Below are 19,726 nucleotides of genomic sequence, written 5' to 3' on the forward strand. Positions count from 1 at the left end.
TTTTTGTTACAGAGAGACGGGATTATTCTTTATAGTCACCTCAATCTCCTGGCTGCAGCTTCACTGGAACACTTGATTTTTTATTAAACGTCCCATCAGATCTGCCATAAAAATAAATCTGTGTAAGTTTTGTCCTGATTGGCCACAGAATGTGCTTTTGCCATCTCTTAAATTCAGTAATGGCATCCTCTTTTACTGGACAAAACCTTTACAAAAATACAAGTGAAGGTACAGCTGAAGGTGTAAAAAAAGAATTGTGTTCAAAATGAAAAAAATTGTAGAAAATCACAGGACCTTGTGGCTACACTAATTTAAAGTACGGTATTATTATTTTCATCCTAAAATAATCATAATTGAGCCCACCTAAATCTTCAATGTAACGTATTCTACACAATGCACTTTTAATGTATAAATATAACTACTCAACATTCTGGTACAGAAAATCAGAGTATTCAAAGTAAGACTGGGATGTGCTCTATGTTTTGCCCCCTTTAATACCATATAAAGCCAGTGGCCTGATGCAATTGTGCCTGACTGTGATTTGCTGAGCTCACAGTTGAGTCGAGGAACGTGGAGCTAGGCAGGTGCTGCTGGGAGTCTCTGCCAAGTGACCCAGCACATGCCAATATCAAGTGAGTGGCAGAGAGGGAGAAGGAGAGAGAGCATGCATGTGTGACATCTCAGCGGAGAGCAAGAGAGATGAGACTGCTGCTGCAGAATGGAAAGGGAGGACGCTGTGGTTTTTAAAAAAAAAATTTTTTTAAATCACATTACACCAATAAGCTATGCGTTAAAAATGCATCTGCAGTTTTCCTGACACCACCTTACCTTTCCTGTGAAAGGGAGATCATCTAAACTTGTCTGTCTCACTATACGGAGTAGGGTGGTGTCTGGGTTGCCCATGAGTGCACTCATTGTTCCACTATAAGCAGCGGGTGCCATGACAGCTTTGAGGGGAATATTTTCTAAATCATTATATCATCGAACGCGTGCACAAATTGCTGGGATTTCAGCTGACTGACTGCATATATTATAGAGTATGCATCAGCATTATGAAACAGATTGATGAACTGCCCGTCAGTGTCAGGTGGAATGATGCACACACTGACACAGATCCAATTAAAATTGAAGAGTAGCCCATAGGAAAGATGCTTCAATACAAAAAGTGTGTGTGCGTGCGTGTGCGTGCGTGCGTGTGCGTGCGTGTGCGTGCGTGCGTGCGTGTGTGCGTGTGGCACATCAGGGTGGTAAATATTTAATGTGGAAGCAACCATGCATGGTCTTTGGGACGATTTCCAAAGTTTGATGGGGTTTTTTGCATGTTGCCTAAAGTGACACTCTCCCTGTCCAGAACATCGTTTGGTTCGTCCTCCCCTCCCCTCCCCTCCCCTCCCTTCCCCTCCCCTTCATGTCTACGCTTTGTGTCCGTGCAACCTGTACAACATTGTCTGTGAGGGATTTCTCCAGCAGCCTTATGTCACTACTTTCCCGGCACCTCTGTTGCAGAATGAAGCTATTTTGTAGCATGAGGGGGTGTTAATAGCGTCACAGCATATGTTGTCTACTGTAAGCTGAATGTGAGCTGCTCTATTGGATAGAGTATCAGGGATTGACAGTTTATTCTTAGTTGTGGCTACCACTCATGGAAATCTTTGACTATGCTGTTTCCTCAACATTGTGCCTGTGGTGGATTGAACATTCCATAAAGGAGGGACTGCGGCTGATTTCAGACTAATGGCGTTGTTTTACATTGAGCGGTGTACAGATTGACACCCAGCAGCCCGGCTTCTGGTCACTGGATGGCAAAGGTGGGTACAACAAATGAGGTGGAATTATAGGCTGCCAGGAGACAAGGAGTGACACATCAAATGTACCCACATTTGAAGAAAAGTGCAGCACGGCAGGACTGGTGTTTGCACGTCCACTTGTGAAGTTTAGCTGTTGTCTGTTTTGATCAGCTTAAGAGGACATTTGTGTTTTTCGAGCACATCATCAAAGCCGGTGTATGAATCACAACCCGGGCTGCTGAACCGCATGTGCACACACGCACGCACGCACACACACACGCGCGCACACACACACACACACACACACCCGAGTTGAGTCCGGAGCCCGATTGATCAGACGTCAGTGCTAATAACAGAAATGTCACAACAGATAAACCAGACTAGCCTGGGCTTGGTTTTTGGAGTCTCCTGCCATGTTTATTTTCTTGAATACCAAGAGTGTGAGACTCTACACTAGCCTGGTCTCTTTGGCAACGTCTTTCCTGATTCACATGAAATAGAGGGGTGTCAATACGCTGTTCCACATTGTAATTACAGACAGGGGTCGGACTTAAAAGGTGGGACTCGAAGGGAGTGTGGCGGAAAACACAGTACAACACTGTAACGCAACACTATGTGCAGTTTCCTGTGAGGTGGTGGTGAGCTTGTCCTCTGCTTCTTTGATCTCACCTGAATTCTGTATCATTTTTATGTCTTGATTGTGAACACCCCACACACACCCCCGCCCGTCCAAAACAAGGTGTTTTTGTGTAAGAGGCAGAAGCAGTTTGTGTTTCCTGCCAGGAGTGATGAAAGAATCTTGGTAGTAAGCGCTTACAGATTTGTTTAGTTGTCTTTGCGTGGAGGAGTGTTGGGCTGGAAATACTTGTTTAATTACTCAACTGTACCCTCAAGTATCCGGGATAACAAATCAGAGCATTTCCGATTGTCATTAATCATTTACAGTGTAGGCATTCAAAGGGATTCTAGCCTTTGGGAAAACCTCTAATACACTTGTGAATCTGATCTAAAAATCTGATTAAGCGGGCACCAGATGAATAAAGAATCCAATTTTTATTTGGAAAACTTGTGTTTGAATTTGTTTGGGATTCGGTCACATAATTAAAACCTCAGGACAAGTACAATGTGTGAGGAAAGGCTGCGACTTGAGACGCGGGGCTGCATATTGTCACATGGCTGAAGATGCTAAGAATAAAACCGTTCCCCATTCACCAAATATCCTCCATTTCCCTCGCTGTCTGGCGTTAAAGCAATTCCCTCACCTCGGCGCTGCTTCAGCGCTCACGCTTTTTACCTCATAGTATCGACACCAGCTCAGGATATTTAGTCGAGTATTAATCACATATTGATCGGTGCTGACACCCCTCCAGCGGCACCGATAATCAAATTAGTTTGAATGTTCTGCAAAGCTGTCTGTGTTGTCAATTACCCACACCCCTACACACACTTCCTCCCTAACCTCTGGCTTCATCTGGAACAGAGTTCAGAGGTATTTAAATCACAGGGTTAAATTCTGAGTGGAATCATGTGACAAAACATGATATCAGGTTTTGGAAAGCGCACTAATTAATGAATCTATCTGAGGCTTGTGTCTTCTCTACTCCACCCAGTGTAAGACTGTACATCCACAATATTTAGGTCTATTTACACCTTCACTTTCTTACCCTTGGAACCGTCTCGCTGTGGCCCAGAACTGCCTATTGATGCAGGTTTAACCCTAAACCCATTTGCACTGCCCCCCACGTTGGCCAACTGTGTCCTATATAGATAATCCCACTGCCTTGTTAATCTCTCAATGGTTCATCGAGGTTACACCGCTGCACTTCCTTCACTCATTTCAATTAAACAAATGTCTTCATAATCTGCAGAATATCACAAAGCTGGTTTTCAATAGGGAAAAAAATCAGAGTTAAAACATGTAAATTATAAATATTTTCATTGTCAACCATGGATTATTTTGTATTGCAAAGGTTCAGTTTACTAATTAGATTTCCACAAAGCCTAAAGTGTCCTTTAAGGACTGCAGTTTTTCAGGCGTCAGTCTGTATTCGTCCACGATGAGAAGCTTCAGTTAAGCATCAGAATGCGTCTCCTAACATAGTGGGGGGGTTGGAGGGGGTCTCAGAACCATGCCTAGAAATGTAGCGTGTGTTTCGCTGTTTTGTGGTGGTGCTGTTTGCAGAATGAGGACCTCTCTGTATCAGGCATGGGTTTTTCCTCTTTTGAGCGGGCTTGCCAAGTGTTTCAGTTTTTAGAGGTGAAATCCTCTCCTGCTAACTGCTTTGCCTCTGAGCTCGGGAACTTCCCTGCAGATGGGGGGGGGGAGGACTGAGACAATGTGATGTGTGAACGAGTAAAGCCCCTGAGCTGGGTGGGGGAGTTGGGAGTGGGGTATGGCCAGAGATGCTGTGTAGATGAGCTGCAGTCAGATACAGCGAATACAGGGCCTGCATAATGTTAGGTGACCTGTGCGCGATATTGATCCGGGTTAACCCTGCTGGGACCTCCGCCTATGGAGGGGGGTGTGCTCAAGCTACACTCTAGATTAGAGGATGAGACCCAAGGAACAAAGCTGCACGCTGCAACGCGAGGAGCAGCAAACAGCGGAGCCACGCTGCACCACCACAGCATGATCAGGACTCCATCTGTCTGGCTCTCAGGGCAGAGGTGTGTGAGAAGCACTACATTAGCGTGTGTGTAGAGGGGAGTGCTCACAAGATGGCTATACCTGACTGTGTGTTAGATGTGTCCCTGTGGGCTGGCTGGCTGCCCGTCAGTGTCAGTGCTGACTGTGTTCTTTGTGACGGAAGCTCAGAGGAGTCCTCAGTAACTGTTGCAGCAGGGTGGAGGGGCAGACAAGCATTGGGTGTGCACAGGACAGGGACTCAACCACACAAGGCCCCGCAAATGATTGCTGATTAGGTGGAAACACAGACAGTCTCTGAATTAAATTCGATGATAGATTAGGTGAAGCTAGCATCTTTAAAAGCGCAACTTCAAACATGCTTCAGAAGTGTGAATGGATTTTTCGTGTTGTCGCGCCACGTTATGCCTGGGCCTCAGTTTCACCTACACTTCAGCCACGTTAGACCACTGCGTGACCTTCATGACATCACTGCTCGGTATATGTGTGTGTCCTGCTTTAAATTTGTCAGTGATATATTGCAGGAGTTGCCGATAGATCCTTTGTTCAGAATTTCTAATAGAAACATTCCCTCTGCTGTTCTCTGACAACAGCAGCCTGATCTCCTATCTGGTGGGTTCACCCTTTGTTACTTGTGTTAAGGACTTGTCCTTTAGTATTTGACCGCTTCGTGTCTCTCCTGTCGTAACACATAGTCCTAAAACTTTGTGTCTTCACCCAAAAGTAAAAACCTAGATTTGATTTGTGTGTGTCGCTATGCGAAAGCAAAATGTCTTCATTTAAATGGGAATTTATTAAGTCAGTGCGATAACGGGAGAACGTTTCAAAATATTAATTTCACTGGTTTTGCAGGCATGACAGGAAGGAAATTTGTCTTGTGTCAGTTGGACACTGACTCTGGCATTTTAGTGCGCTGGAAATTAATTCGCCGATTACACCAGACGACTGAAAAATGATTTTCTTCCTGCAATACGACAAAAGCAAGTACTAAACAAATGTTGGAGTTATAGTATCAGTACTTATGTGAATTTCTGGTTGGCACTAGCGGGCTGTGGCCTTCCATCTTGGCTCTCTGCCTGCCTTGTGGCTTTTGCTTCCCCACTGTGCTTCAACACAACTTAAAAACAAACAACAACAGAAAATGTGTGAAACAGACTGAGGCAGGCAAATATGCCTGCTGCATTCAGTTCAGTTTCCACTTGCAGTATGTTGGCAGGGTGGAGCAAAAGAAGGCACCTTCACCCACAGATGAGGGGGTACCTTTGTTCACGAGTCCTGGCATTTTTAGGTGTGCTGCAGGAGAGTCTGCCAGACGTAAAGCTTCAAAATGACAATGAGACTTGCTTTTAAAAGGCTGCGTCTGAGTCATTAAAGCCTGTACATTTGGTTTTTTAACGGTAAACTGCAGTCTGCTTACTGAGCACTGGGAATCATTGACTTCATCTCCCTGAATTCTGCATCACTTTAATGCTCTGTCCTTCTCCCTCGAGAGCATTTTTCTTTCTGAAGCAGGTAGCTTCATCACTGAATAGAGCAAAGAAGAATGTCCTTGATTGAGGAGCCCGAATGAAACCTGAGTGGATGTTAATTAGTAATTCATTTTGTATTCATTTAGCACGCTGCGGTACTGTTAATGCCCTGTGTAAAGATCACTGACCCTGCGCCCGCAGTGATGTTATTGCACGGGTATTCTGCCCGACCACAGAAATTGCTTATTTATATAGGACAAAAGAAGATGCAGAGACCTTGTGGGTGGCGTATATACTGTAATGCGTCTTTCCATAGAAACTGGGAGGAGAGGGCTAAAACTGATTTGGGATTTCACCTTGTGGAGAAACAAAAACAGCTCCTCTTTGCATTTGACAGGAAATAAAAATGTGTAGGAACCCATATGGAGCCTATAGAGGTAGATGAGCCTTAAACAAGCAGTCTGGAGCGTCACGCAGCAGCGGCGGGAGCGGATGGATGTTTTCCACACAGCAGGGCCGTCTCAATATTGTCGACTTGTTGCTTCCTCACTGAGATTTTGAAGCCTTTAGGCGCTTAAGAGCTTAAGGGTCCTAAATTGAAATTGGGTTAATTCCGATTAGACCGTCCGTGGACGGCATATCAGGACCCCCGCGCTCTGACCAAATGCGCTCTGGTGTTCGTCAGCCCCTTCCCTGCTGACAAAGATGAAGAGCAACAGTTGTCTCACAGATCGCTACGCTGTTGCATGTTTGTGTCACTTCTACGGTGCATATATGGCTGCGCATGTCAGGTGACGACACAGCGGCTGCATAATCGCACGTCTCCAGGCTGATTTATGTTCGCAGAGGTTTTCATTTCCGACTTTATCTGTGCGGTGTGGCTGCAGCGAGCGCCTGATCATCACTCACTTTGAAAGTCATCAGTTATTTTCACCACTGCGGGTTCTTTTGTCAGACACGGACTTCACACACGTCAGTAAGAGCGAAGTAACAGCTATATGTGTGTGAAAGATGTGTGGTTTTAATTAAAATGCACTGGGAGTCATTCAGTGACACTTGCATGCAGAGGAAATGACGGAGGAACAAAAGAATTTATGTGTAAACGATGATGGTTTTTAGCTGAGGTCACCGTGTTTACTGTTTGTCTTGAGAGGTTCGACTCACTAGGTGCGCCGATAGGCTGTTTCAGATGCCTCTTTATTTGTCCAGGGAGCGTCTGCCTGCTCGGTCCCGCTGTTGAAGTTGAGCTTTTTTATTGGAAATAGGGACAACACATATTAATGAACACTTACGTGTACATATGCAAGATTATAGCCAATGGCATGTCGTGATCTGTCTCTGGCAGCACCAGACAGGTAAACAATACTTTTAAAAGCCTGATTAGACTGAATCATTGGACAGGCAACGGAATGTTTAATCATTCACTCAGGGGGTTCTTCAGAAAGAGAAATAAAAGCTTTCCCTCCTCATTCATGGCTCTGGATTTTTTTAGGAGACTACTCAGATTTTGTGACAATTTAATCACTGATCATGTTCTGTGTTTTAAATGGAGGTTTAGCACATGCAGGACTCACATTAGAACTAATTGTGTTTGTTTAAAAAAACCACTTAATCACTGTAATTGAGCAACTCCTTTAATGTACATTTATGCTGACATGTAAAAAGTAAAACATTGTGGCTTTAATTTTAGTACATTAATTCACTTTATCTTCTGCGCAGTCACGCTTGCAGTCATGTCTCCACAGTTAAGGGCCAACATCTCCAAAAACCTCTAATTCACTGTGTTTTTGCACAACTTTTGATTATGTCCATAGTTTGCGGTGGGTTTTTTTCCTCACACTGTCCCTGGATGCTGACGTCTCGTCCCACCACTTTTCTTTTCCTCCACCAACAAATGTTTGACTTCAAAGTCTTTCCTGCTTTTGTACGGACACACACATGGTCTTTATCCAATCATGTGCCCGCATGCAGCGCCGTGACTCATGTGTGGTGGATTCCAGCTAGATCTTATTTGGCAATGATTTAAGGAAGCTTTTTTTATGCAATATGAAATAATACAGTCTTCGTGGGTATTTTGATCCAAAAATATATGATCAAGAAGCTCAGGACAGAATAGAAATTTAATCAAATTCAGGCTGTTTTGCTTACAGTCGTCTTTTTCATGTGAAATATCATGGGAAACTATTCATTCTTGCTGTATTTTAAAAAAAATGAAATGAAATAAAAATCTTACATCATAGAATAGGTCGTGTGCTTGTGCTGTTGGCTCGGGCCCAGGGTCATGACGGGAAACAAGAAAATTAATTTCTTTTTAAATTACCCCTCTCCATTCAGGGATTTCATGAAAAGGATTTGAAAGAGCTTTTTTTCTTAAATCAGTCAATAAATACCAGTAAATATGGGATTTTATCATATTCATTGTTTTGTTATAATAGATATATGATGCGCATATAAAAGAATGAAAATTATCTGCATAGTGATTGAATTCAAACATGATTATTCTAATTGATTTCCTTTGTATTTACTCCAAAGCAATCTAATTAAATGATGCAATTTTTTTAGCCCTAAAATGTTGCCAAAAAAACCCTTCAAAATTGAAGAAAAAGCCTCTAAAACAGGAAGATATGACATCGACTATCAAAACAGGCAGGCCTAAATTCTCAAATTCAAGGTTCCTCTTAATATCCAATAACTGCCGTTTGGTTCAGAGTTCAGACCAGCAGCCAGTGTTAGCTGTTAAAGATGTCCCTGATTACATTGTGAGTACGGCTCGATCAAAACGCAAAACACTGGCTGAACGTCAGTGTGGGACGTGTGCTGTGCCGCTCCCCGTCCCGGAGACAAACACAAAGCAGTCAACTCATGGCCAGTCTGTGGCCACAGGCATCCTGAAAATGAGTCCTCGAAGAACTGCCGGGAGGAACTGTCACTTTTTCCGAGTGATGTCCAGTCAGGAAACTTCCTGTGCGTTTTTCAGAATGACAGTGGAGCCTTTGAAACCTGTGTGAGCGCAGCAAAGAGTCGAGGCGCTTTTCACCGTTGGACGGGGCTCAGCTCATGTTCCCACTAACTTTAACGTAATTATGAAGAACATGATAATAAAACAGGAATCACCAGTAAGTGGACATGGTGGGTCATGCATTATGGATTATATTTCTATTTCTGCCAATTTGTGCCTGTGTTGATTGTGATTGGTATTTGTGATTTTTGCTTTCTAAAAACAAAACGAACAAAAAAATGATTTAAAGAACAATTAGGAAGCGGACTTTGACCTAGCTCAGGAAGCAAAAGTTGAAATCAGATTCGCAAAGCCTTTCTGGAGTTCAGCTCTGTCTGAGTTGTAGTTAATGAAGTGAGAATGGTGCGCGCACGCGTGCACGCGCACGTGTGTGGGCATGTAGTCCTGTGTGTGTCTCTTGATTAATTAATTTAGCTCCACATAGAAGAAAATGGCTGTGCTGCAATAAGACGGTGAATAAATGGACCTGTAGAACTGTTTTTAGCAGATGCCTCTAAACCAAAAGGGCTTTTGGTTTCTTATCTTATTTGATGTTCTGAGGTCTGGATTTTCCTCCCTAAAGATAAACAGCTTCTGACTGAATCTGAGGGGGCAAGAAGTTCTTAACAGCCGTGTGTTTTAGCAATTCACAACGCTTCCTCTTGTTTTGCTGCTGTGTGTCGAGTGATCAGATTTTCTAAAAAAAAAAAAAAAAGGTCTCTGAGCTTTTGCGTCAGCTGAATCTACACAACACAGGGTGAACCAGACTTTACTCATTTTCCTGTCACGAGCCACTAGAGGATGGGAGAGTGCAGAAAGAGGGGACGCAGGAGGAGTCATCCTTTCTCGTCCAGCTGCCAGCTCCGTCCACTCCAGGCTTGTGTCCTCTGCCTGATGTCGACAGGAGAACTGTTGCATCAGATGTGTTTCAGAGAAAGATGCCAAATGTTTTCCTGTGGAGCGTGCTCCTAAATTTAGATGGATCCACGTCCTTCCCCGCATTCTCCACTCTCGCTCCAGTAATTCCTCATATATCATCTCTATCTTGTCTTGATCTTCAACAGTGTTCACGGCTGCGATTTAAAATATCAAATTCTCGTTATTTTTACATCCGAGAGTTTGTCCATGTTCATCGTCTACTTGCCGTTAACCACGACTCAGCCGCGCAATATGCAGATATTTGGCCAAAAACCCCCGGTGAAATGAAATGATTGTGAGTTGAAACCAAGAGCGACACACTGTCACGGAATAAATGAATAAATTCTCAGGGAATAATGAAAATGTTGTTTGTTGCCTGCTGTGCAAGTTTTTGCTTTTTGTACTTGCTTTCTCCCACCCTACACACACACACACACACACACACCAAAAAAGGAGATTAAAAAATATAACCAATACTACCGGTATTGTATTATCCTTATCTTATTGTGCTCTTTGAAATTGTAAAATCAAATTTGCAAGTGAGGTTTGGTCTTCATGTTTAGAGTAATTTACTGCAACATGCTGCACTGATATCATTTTAGACAATTCTTACTAATTGTGCTTATTTTTCCCTGACGAATGATCAGAAAGCTTCAGCACCAGATCTGAGGGCTTTATAAGTAGTCCCACTCAGGCAGCTTTTACTGTTGCTGCTGTCCATTATTTCATTCGGCAGCTCCACTGTTATTTGATTTGTGATAGACTTGTGTTAAATGAGCTGTGGGCACTGCAGAACATTAAAATGACACCAGCCTATAACTTACTGTCCAACCCAGCCCTCATCATGGAGACGCCTTTTGCCTCTCAGCTGTTGAATTTGCCTCCTTAAATAACAACAGATGAGACCTGACGTGTTTTTCTGTGTTTCATGAGTGCTTCAGGTCTGTTAAAGCCGCCCTGTCTCCCTCTCCGTCTCTCTCATCTCCGCAGGAGTCGGAAGATCCAGATCCGGAACATTCCACCTCATCTACAGTGGGAGGTCAGTGAGTGTGAAAGAGTCTGAGAGAGTGACGCTCTGTTCAAGGACCGTGACATAACTAGCCGATAAGTCATCAGTTCTTATACTGTTGGTGTTGGTGCGTCAGTGTTTACGTCTCTTGCTTTGTGCATGTATGTCTGTGTGTATGTCTGTGTGTGTGTCTGTTTGTGTGTGTGTATGTCTGTGTGTATGTCTGTGTGTGTGTCTGTTTGTGTGTGTGTATGTCTGTGTGTATGTCTGTGTGTGTGTCTGTGCGTGTGTCTGTGTGTTTGTGTGTGTGTGTGTGTGTGTCTGTGTGTCTGTTTGTGTGTGTGTGTGTCTGTTTGTGTGTGTGTGTCTGTGTGTTTGTGTGTGTGTTTGTGTGTGTGACACATTTGTCGAATTTATTATTTATTCACATTCAGCTGTGTACAACGCCTGCGACCGTTTTACTGATGAATAACGACAGTCTTTAACAACAGAAGATATGTGCAATTTTACGCATAAATCCCTAAATCTCTCTGCACGTAACACGCGAGTGATTAAGGGCAGTTATCTACCGCGCTTCACAGCTGCCGCTTGTGTTTTTATTTATTTGTTCCTGCTTAGATTTCATTTATCGGCTTTCACATTGCAAACTAAAACATCTCAGCCAGCCAAACCTAAATTTGTGTAAATCAGTTACTAAGAAACAGCCAGTTTATCGTTTATGGCCATTGTGCAAGATTCTTGAGGACACTTGTGTCACTGATCAGACTGGTACAGCTGCCAGCAGACCTGTGTGTGTTTGTGCGTGTGTCTTTTCATGTGTTTGTCTCTGCTCTGATTTCTCCCTCAGGTTTTGGATGGCCTTCTAGCTCAGCATGGTACTGTAGAGAACGTGGAACAAGGTATGGAACGAGCTCCAAAGGTCCAGTGCATACGTCTCTTTAGTCATATGTAAACAAAGACCTCCAAGGGAGACGTCTCCCCTTATGGCGTGACTTCCTCTCTACCCGCACGCCATCGTCCAACCGTAACTCTGCAAAGAACTGAACATTTATCATCTTGTCACTGTACATGTGTGTGTGGTATATGTGCTACCAATTTGACCCTGGGGTAGCACCATTTAATTAACACGCCGCCTCTATAATAAGTGCTGTGTACTTCCAGGATTATCAGTGTAGGATTAAAGCGTGCAGACGTCCAGTAGTAATGCGTCCACATGTGAGTGTGTTTAAGTCTGTAAGCGTTTACTTATGTGTGTGCATCTGCATCAGGGAGTGTGTTGTGGTACTGGGGGTGGACTCTGAAGGCGCCTGTGGTGAGGCTGTTCTTCTGTCTGATGTACTGTGTGTGTGTGTGTGTGTGTGTGTGTGTGTGTGTGTGTGTGTGTGTGTGTGTGTGTGTGTGTGTGTGTGTGTGCGTGCGCGTGCGTGAGAGACTCTCTGGGAACTTTTTTTTGCATCTGCATGCACATTCACATTCACTGCATCTCATCTTCTGTCCAAGAAAAGCTACCACCCACTGTATTGATGACAGGTGCTAAAAGAGTATCCAGGGAAACGCACACACACACTGCTCACACACAGACACACACACACACACACACGTGCGCTGCTCATTCAAGAGTTTCCCAGAGTCTGCTGTTATAACAGCGCAACTATCTGTAGGAGGTACCAGCAGCACATTACAGCCAGCCGCCTCGTGTATCTGCCCCCCTGCCCCCTGCCCCCCCCCCCCTCCTTTTGTGTGCCCATCCCAACTTCCCTTCCGCCTGTCGCGTCTGTCCGCTGGCGTCCGTGCGCTCTGGTTACGGGGTGAGTGTTTGGAGGAGTCCCAGGTCCTTGTGTGGCATGGCGAAGGCTGTCTGGCGTGGGGGGCGGGGGCAGAGCTGGCTGCCCACTCGTCCTCGCTAAGCCAGACGGGCACTCTTGTCGGAGATTAACCCTTACTCACCTGCGGGTCAGCGTGCACCTCTGCAGGCTTTGTTTTCACCGAGCCGCCGTCTGCAGCGTCTAATGTGACGAGCTGAGGAAAATGAAACCCAACTAGTAAAATATTAAACATTAAATAAAGCCCCAATTGGACCGTGCGTATCAGCATTTGATCCAGATTTATTGGCTGTTTGAGTTGATTTTACATGTCTGCAATTCTCTACTATTGAAGTTACATTTTTTTCTAATTTATCAGAGATTTCCAGCTGTTGTTGATTGTTGAATTAAGAAAAAAAACCAGCTGCTGTAGGAGAAAGCAACAAGTGTTTCCCCTTAATTGGATTTTTCCTTATTGTATAAATTGTTCTGATCCTTGAAGTCCACATTTATTATTCATTTGTCCTTACCACTTTGACTCAGCATAGGTCTCTTCTTCACTAGCCCTTAACTCCAGTGTGACACATCTGCTCTGATTTTTAAGCTGTCATATTTTTTTCTGTGTCCTGGACATGGAAACCCCCCCCCCCCTGTAAATATTTCAAAGACTGTCAACAATTTTATGTCAGCTGTATCTTTAATTAACATGCTCTGGACTATTATATTAGTTGCTGTCTCTCTGGTATTGGACACGCTGTATTAATTTTTCTGTCACTGCCACGGTTACCTGATATTATATGAATAGATCCAGTGGATCTCTGTCTTCGTGGCAGAAACGGACACAGCTGCTCGGGCTACTGCCCATTCAGCCTGACCTCTGTGTCCAAGCACATGGTTATAGTTAGAAAATAGAAGAGATTGAGGATTATTGATTATATCATCTTAAAATCTCAATATAATCAGTACAATTAGCCAGCCTGTTTGATTCAGCTCAATTACAACATGTATTGAATGATTAAATAAGGCCTTCTTTCAGAATTTAAAAAAAATATTTTGATGCCTCATTGTTGCCTCATCTGTCTTTTTGAGACCACAGTGAGACGCCAGGGTCTGTCACACAGAAATTGCCACACAGTCAAGCAATAATCAAGCTCACGCCAGTGCTTTATTGTTCCAAACCTGAATACTATTCCTTTTAAATTATGCAATGTCTTAATCAGGGATTAATGAATTCACCTCAGTGTTAATAGTTGCGTGCTGCAGCAGTGGATTTCTTTGTGTTTGAACTGTAGCTGTACAAGCCTGCAGAGAAACCAGTGGTGTCTGGAGGACTGCCAGTGTGGTGCGGCTGGTATAGATTAGCCTCTGTGGATCACCACAGAAACCTGAACACGTCTCACCTGCGGCAACAGAAGCGACCGGCCTCGTACCTGCACACCTCTATTCACCGTGTCTCCTGTTTCTCTTTTTCCCTCTCTGTCATCCTTGCAGTGAACACCGATACGGAAACGGCGGTGGTGAATGTGACATACTCAACAAAGGAGGAAGCTAAAGAGTAAGTCGCACACATGTCGGCGCAGCTGTGCACCAAGTGCGATGCTCCATTGTGATGTTTTGTGTCACCTTCTAAATATACTGTATTATCAATCCCCAGAGCCATCGAGAAGTTAACGGGACACCAGTTTGACGACTACTCTTTCAAGGTGTCGTATATTGCAGACATGGACGCTGCTCCGCCCGATCAGGCTCCCCGCACAAGACGCGGAGGTCGATTGTCACGGAATCAAGGTGCCTCACAGCCCGGGCCCTCAGGAGAATTTGGTGCTCCGCGCACAACACAACAGGACCTACGCATCATCGTGCCTACTCAGTATGTGGGAGCCATCATCGGCAAGGAGGGCCTCACCATCAAGAATGTCACCAAGCAGACACAGTCCAAGTAAGCCGCTGTCTCTTGGCATGTTTTTGTTGGCCGGTTTTATCTACCATGGCGTTTAAGCTTCCAGGTAATCGACTCATTGTGTTTGTTTTTGCCTGCCAGGGTGGACATCCATCGAAAAGAGAATGCAGGTGCCGCAGAAAAGCCCATCACCATCCACTCGACCCCCGAGGGCTGCTCCGCCGCCTGTCGTATGATCATGGAAATCATGCAGAAAGAGGCCAATGAGACCAAGGCGTGAGTCGACATGTTTGAGCGTTCCCAAATGTGTCTGTAAAACTGTTGAACATGTATGCACTCACGCCGAGCTTAACCTGAATGTCCACATGGCTGTAATCTTATCCTTTAACCTGCCTGCACATCTTTTAATCTCGCCGTGGAGCCGTTGAGACCACTCACCACCAGCTACGGTACACCTGACACAAAGGCTAACACGTGATGACAGCTTAGCCTTAAGGAAACAGGCCAACATGGTTGAGACGTTTAACAAGACACTGCACCTTTTACACTCTTCTCATCCATCTACCTTTGATTTTCAACAAAAACAATATTTCTCTTTGTTGTAATGTACTGTGGGAAAAGATCCAGTAGCTCTATACATTAGCCTGCAAGGCTGGACGCCACATGCGTCGCAGAAAAATGGTCTGACAGTTATAAGGTTACTAACTTGCAAGTTAATTTGTCAAAAAGACAACGCTGTGGTCTCCACTGCACCATTGGATACTTTACTCCTGATTGGATGATAAATGCTGGTGCGTGTGAATTCTGAAACAGTGGTGCTTTCTAATTTAACATTTACAATGTCGTGTGCAAGTTCTGAATTTAATCTTGAATGTTATATAAAATGCTAATATACACACATTACTAGTATGTATTTAAAAGTGCCTTTAAGTCAATACGTCCTCTTTTATTCTCTGTTGGATTCACATAGCATTCACTTTTCTTCAGATAATAGCAACAAAAGTACCACTCGGGAGAACCTCTTTCATCATGTAACCAAAACTACGTGTGTTTGTTGGTGTAGGATGGAAGACATCCCTCTGAAGATCATCGCTAGCAACAACTACATAGGCCGGCTGATTGGAAAGCAGGGCCGCAACCTGAAGAAGATCGAGGAGGAGACAGGGACCAAGATTACCATCTCCTCGTAAGTCCCAGCTCCTGACTTCTCCTTCCCACACGCATGAGCTGTGATCCCTCAGTTTTATTACGCGACGCGCAGATGTTTCTGTCACTGTGCCACACCTTTCTCCCCTGCTCATTAGCAGCACGTGGTTGATAAAAAGGTTGGTAAAGAGTTGGTCACTGCTGCATCGCCTCATGAAAGGCATATCAGGGGTGGGGGCACAGCCCATTTCATAGCTTGTGCTCAACAACCTTTGCTCATTTCTGGCGACTGATTTTTTTTGTCTGTGTATCAAATGAGCCTCAAACAATTGGAGAGAATGAGAAAAGAGTCGTGTGGAAATTTGAACTGAACTTTTCAAGTTTTATTGTAAACTAAAAGCCGAACAGTGCGGTGGCATTTTACGAACCACCGCGGGAGTGTTGTAACATTATGGACACAAACAAAGTCAGCAATCTTTTTACACCACAAGTACAGTACGCATCAGTCACAAAGGCTGCAGCATCCTTTCTGACACAAGTCACGTAAATAGTTCCGGACTCTCAGTTTTTACACTTATTAGTCTGTATTAAAACACTTGGCTGTTATTCTTTTTGCGACATCATTTTTGATTGGTTCCTTTAGATTAATAACCAACAAATGCTGATACGAAACACAGTACAAAACTGCGTGCAACATCATATTACCATGTGACACAGACGACTTACTCACCGATTGGAATGATTTCTAGAATAAAGGAATTCCAGATCGGTAGAGGTCAACATTTAAGCTACGCTTAGTGTTTTAATCTGCTGTAATGAGTTCCATATTTATTGAGGGAAATAGAATAAAATATAATGTATTAATCTAATGAGAGGAAATTACTGTCTTGAGTAGAATATTCATAATTTTGTTTACTGAGTTAATTCAATAAAACAGAATGGTGTGTCACCACTTTCTCTGATGGCGTGAAAGTGAAACCAGTAAATAAGTGAGAGGGTAAAAACAGCTCCTATTATGGAGACATTAGAGAGCTGAGCAGAATAATCACATGCAATGTGCTGTTGACTATGCAGGTGAGTAGGCCTTTAAAAACCCCACCCAAATGCAGACAAAAGCCTCTCATATTTGTAATTTGATACCCTGAAAGGGCTGAAAAAGACATTTCAACATGAGCCAAAGTCTACTGTTAAATATAAATGGTGACATTTGTAGCATTTTACCTTGAACACAAATGACTCCAGGCTTCTTTAAACCGTGTGTCAATATAATGAATAATAAATGTCTGTCGTGTTTGTTTGGAAACAAGTTGATATCTAATGAGAGGACGCTTTTGCACATTATTATGGGAAAAATCTAAAAATGCTAATTTTGACGATATTTGTTGCTTATATCCGAGAGGTGGCTTATTTTGAATTAGATAGTCTTATTTTTTAATGTTAGTCACATCTGCAGACCAGAAAATGATTTGCGTAGTTACTTATGCATATCACTAATGTGTATGTTTGTCTGTATATATGTGTGCGCGCGTGTTTGTGTGTGTGTGCGTGTGTATGCTTGTGTGTGTCTGTGTGTGCGTGTGTGTGTGAGATCTTCCTTGCAGGTTACAGGACTTAAACATTTACAACAATGAGAGGACCATCACAGTGAAGGGAAGCCTGGAGGCGTGCTGCAACGCCGAGGTGGAGATCATGAAGAAGCTGAGGGAAGCCTACGAAAACGACATAGCTGCTATAAATGTAAGCTGAACTTGAAGATTATCCATCAGCAGGCTTCTCAGACACTCAGTGGTTGACTCAGGCTGAGAGGTGAATGTCGGGAGAGGAGTGCTATCAACAGCGGGAGGGCGTTCCCTCCCCATTCATTATATTAGCAGCAGCATCACTAAAGCATCTGCTCGCTAATGGATAACGGTAAACGATCAGAGAGCAGCTCATTGGTGAGGAGCTTGTTTGAGCTCAGCGGGCCTGTGTTTGTATGTTCCTCTATGACTCACACTCACTTTCCTGCTGCGTTGGTCTGTGTTCTTTCTGTAACGCACCACGTTTCCCAGCATGCATCTGATAACTGCAGGCCGCCAGCTCTCACCTCGCTCCTCTTTCACACTGCTCTGATGACATCACTAGTGCTGCAGTGCAGAGGTCAAACTCTGGAAGGGAGGAGATAGCGACGATAGCGCACACTGCACCCTTCCCTTTGCATTATAGTGATGCTGATAAAGCAGCTGCAGTCAGGGCGCCGATTTTAAGCAGACAGTCGATGGACTGTCAGAGACCTGAGATCCCCGCTTCTGCCTTTCTTTTTCCTCATGAACACATCCTAATAATTCTGGGCCCATAAAAAGGTGCCGTGCATCCTTTGCTTGGATTTCTCTGATGGGTGTGAACAGCTCTGGCACCTGTCAGGGGGAGTACTGCCTCCACAGCAAGTGATGAGGGCCATCTAGTGCAACATGGCGGATATTACATGAAGGGAGTCAAACCAGATGACGTGCAATGTCATTTTAAAAAGGTCCTTTTAAATTCAAAGAGTACTGTAATGGATCAATGAGAAGAACTGAGTGATGTAACAATTTTAATTGAAAAAACACCCTCTATATAGCAGAAGTTTTAGTCTTGAACCTTTTTTTTAAATCTCCATGATCTAAATCTCCTCTCCCCAGCAGCAAACCAGCCTCATCCCAGGCCTGAACCTGAATGCACTCGGAATCTTCTCCTCCACCCTGCCAGTGCTCTCCCCGGCCGCTGGGCCTCGCAGCACCATGCCACCTGTGGGACCAGCAGGATACAATCCTTTCTTAGTGCGTATGCTCTGCATTTGTATTCATCTTTGGAAAAGATGCACATTTAGCTCGACTGAAGATTTGAAAATGTTCACAGCGTTGCGGCGGGGGTTCTAACTCGCATGCACACGCTGTCTGCCAGGGGACTATGTTGATTTATACCTGTTGAGTGTGGCTGTTTGTCACGATATCTGCATTCTTACCATTGGAATACGATGTGGCTCAGACTACCCCCGACTGTGGGGTTTACACTGCCAGCGTAGAGACGCCATGATTATTTCACACTTACAAAGCAAACAAATGTCTTTCCCCACGATGTTGTGTGCTGTGTGGAGGCAGCAGAATTCCCCCAGATGAGTCAGTTGATCTGTAAAACAAAGTCTCCACTCATTGCCTGATGAGGTCAAGCTGGAACGGTGTGAGACAGCGTGTGAGAATGTGCGTGCGTGCTCCATGGTTAAGGAAGCGGGGGTGTGATTCACTCAGAGTTCCCTCTAAATTAATAGATAAATAAAGGTGAACCATAAAAAGGAAAGCATGAATTGTCTATGTGCATGTGGTGTCACGGCTCGATGGGTCTGACTCTCGCTCTGGTTCCAGGGTCACTCCTCACATCTCAGCAGCTTGTACGGGGTCCCTCCAGCAAGTGCCATCCCCCACCAGCACGCGGTATGTCTTCCTAGAAGCTCCACTGATGTCCGTAGATCAGGGCTCTTCAAACCAACTTTTGGGATGCATCTTATAAAGTTCAGCGATTGATTATTTTTATGTTGCTTTTATCAGGCTCAAGAGCAAGAGGTTGCCTACCTTTTTATTCCAACTCAGGCTGTCGGGGCCCTGATCGGAAAGAAGGGTCAGCACATCAAACAACTTGCCCATTTCGCTGGTGCGTCTATCAAGGTGAGATTTCCAGTGCCGACCGCGTGAGCAAACAAATGCGATTTTATTCGGGCGAAAGAGCCATTCTTGCTGGACCAGTACTTCCTCTTGACAAACATTTATAATGAAAATCAGGAATGCTGTCTTTAATTACCCCAATAACGTGTGTGTGTGTGTGTGTGTGTGTGTGTGTGTGTGTGTGTGTGTGTGTGTGTGTGTCAGATTGCCCCAGCTGAAATGCCAGATGCTACTGAGAGGATGGTTATCATTACTGGGACACCAGAGGCTCAGTTTAAGGTAATTTCTAAAGGAAATATTGTAATATGAAGTGATTGATTATGATCGATTATTCATCATTTTATACCATATAGTAAAAAGCACTGGATCACTGTCT

General features: G+C 44.1%; 1 protein-coding gene across 3 annotated transcripts in view; it reads left to right on the top strand.

Moving 5' to 3' along the window:
• Nucleotides 1-19,726, top strand: part of igf2bp2a (insulin-like growth factor 2 mRNA binding protein 2a) — a 32,187-nt gene that overhangs the window by 9,441 nt on the left and 3,020 nt on the right. For 2 of the 3 annotated variants that reach the window (XM_029831527.1, XM_029831636.1), the window contains exons 3-13: nucleotides 10,807-10,855; nucleotides 11,673-11,724; nucleotides 14,119-14,182; nucleotides 14,282-14,566; nucleotides 14,669-14,803; nucleotides 15,591-15,713; nucleotides 17,275-17,410; nucleotides 18,334-18,471; nucleotides 19,054-19,122; nucleotides 19,237-19,353; nucleotides 19,555-19,629. In XM_029831527.1, the coding sequence (XP_029687387.1) occupies nucleotides 10,807-10,855; nucleotides 11,673-11,724; nucleotides 14,119-14,182; nucleotides 14,282-14,566; nucleotides 14,669-14,803; nucleotides 15,591-15,713; nucleotides 17,275-17,410; nucleotides 18,334-18,471; nucleotides 19,054-19,122; nucleotides 19,237-19,353; nucleotides 19,555-19,629 (1,243 nt within the window). The remainder of the gene's footprint in view (nucleotides 1-10,806; nucleotides 10,856-11,672; nucleotides 11,725-14,118; nucleotides 14,183-14,281; nucleotides 14,567-14,668; nucleotides 14,804-15,590; nucleotides 15,714-17,274; nucleotides 17,411-18,333; nucleotides 18,472-19,053; nucleotides 19,123-19,236; nucleotides 19,354-19,554; nucleotides 19,630-19,726) is intronic. The other variant, XM_029831584.1, reaches the window with a different exon arrangement.

The sequence above is a fragment of the Takifugu rubripes genome, chromosome 1 (genome assembly GCF_901000725.2).
Source record: "Takifugu rubripes chromosome 1, fTakRub1.2, whole genome shotgun sequence".
NCBI lineage: Eukaryota > Metazoa > Chordata > Actinopteri > Tetraodontiformes > Tetraodontidae > Takifugu > Takifugu rubripes.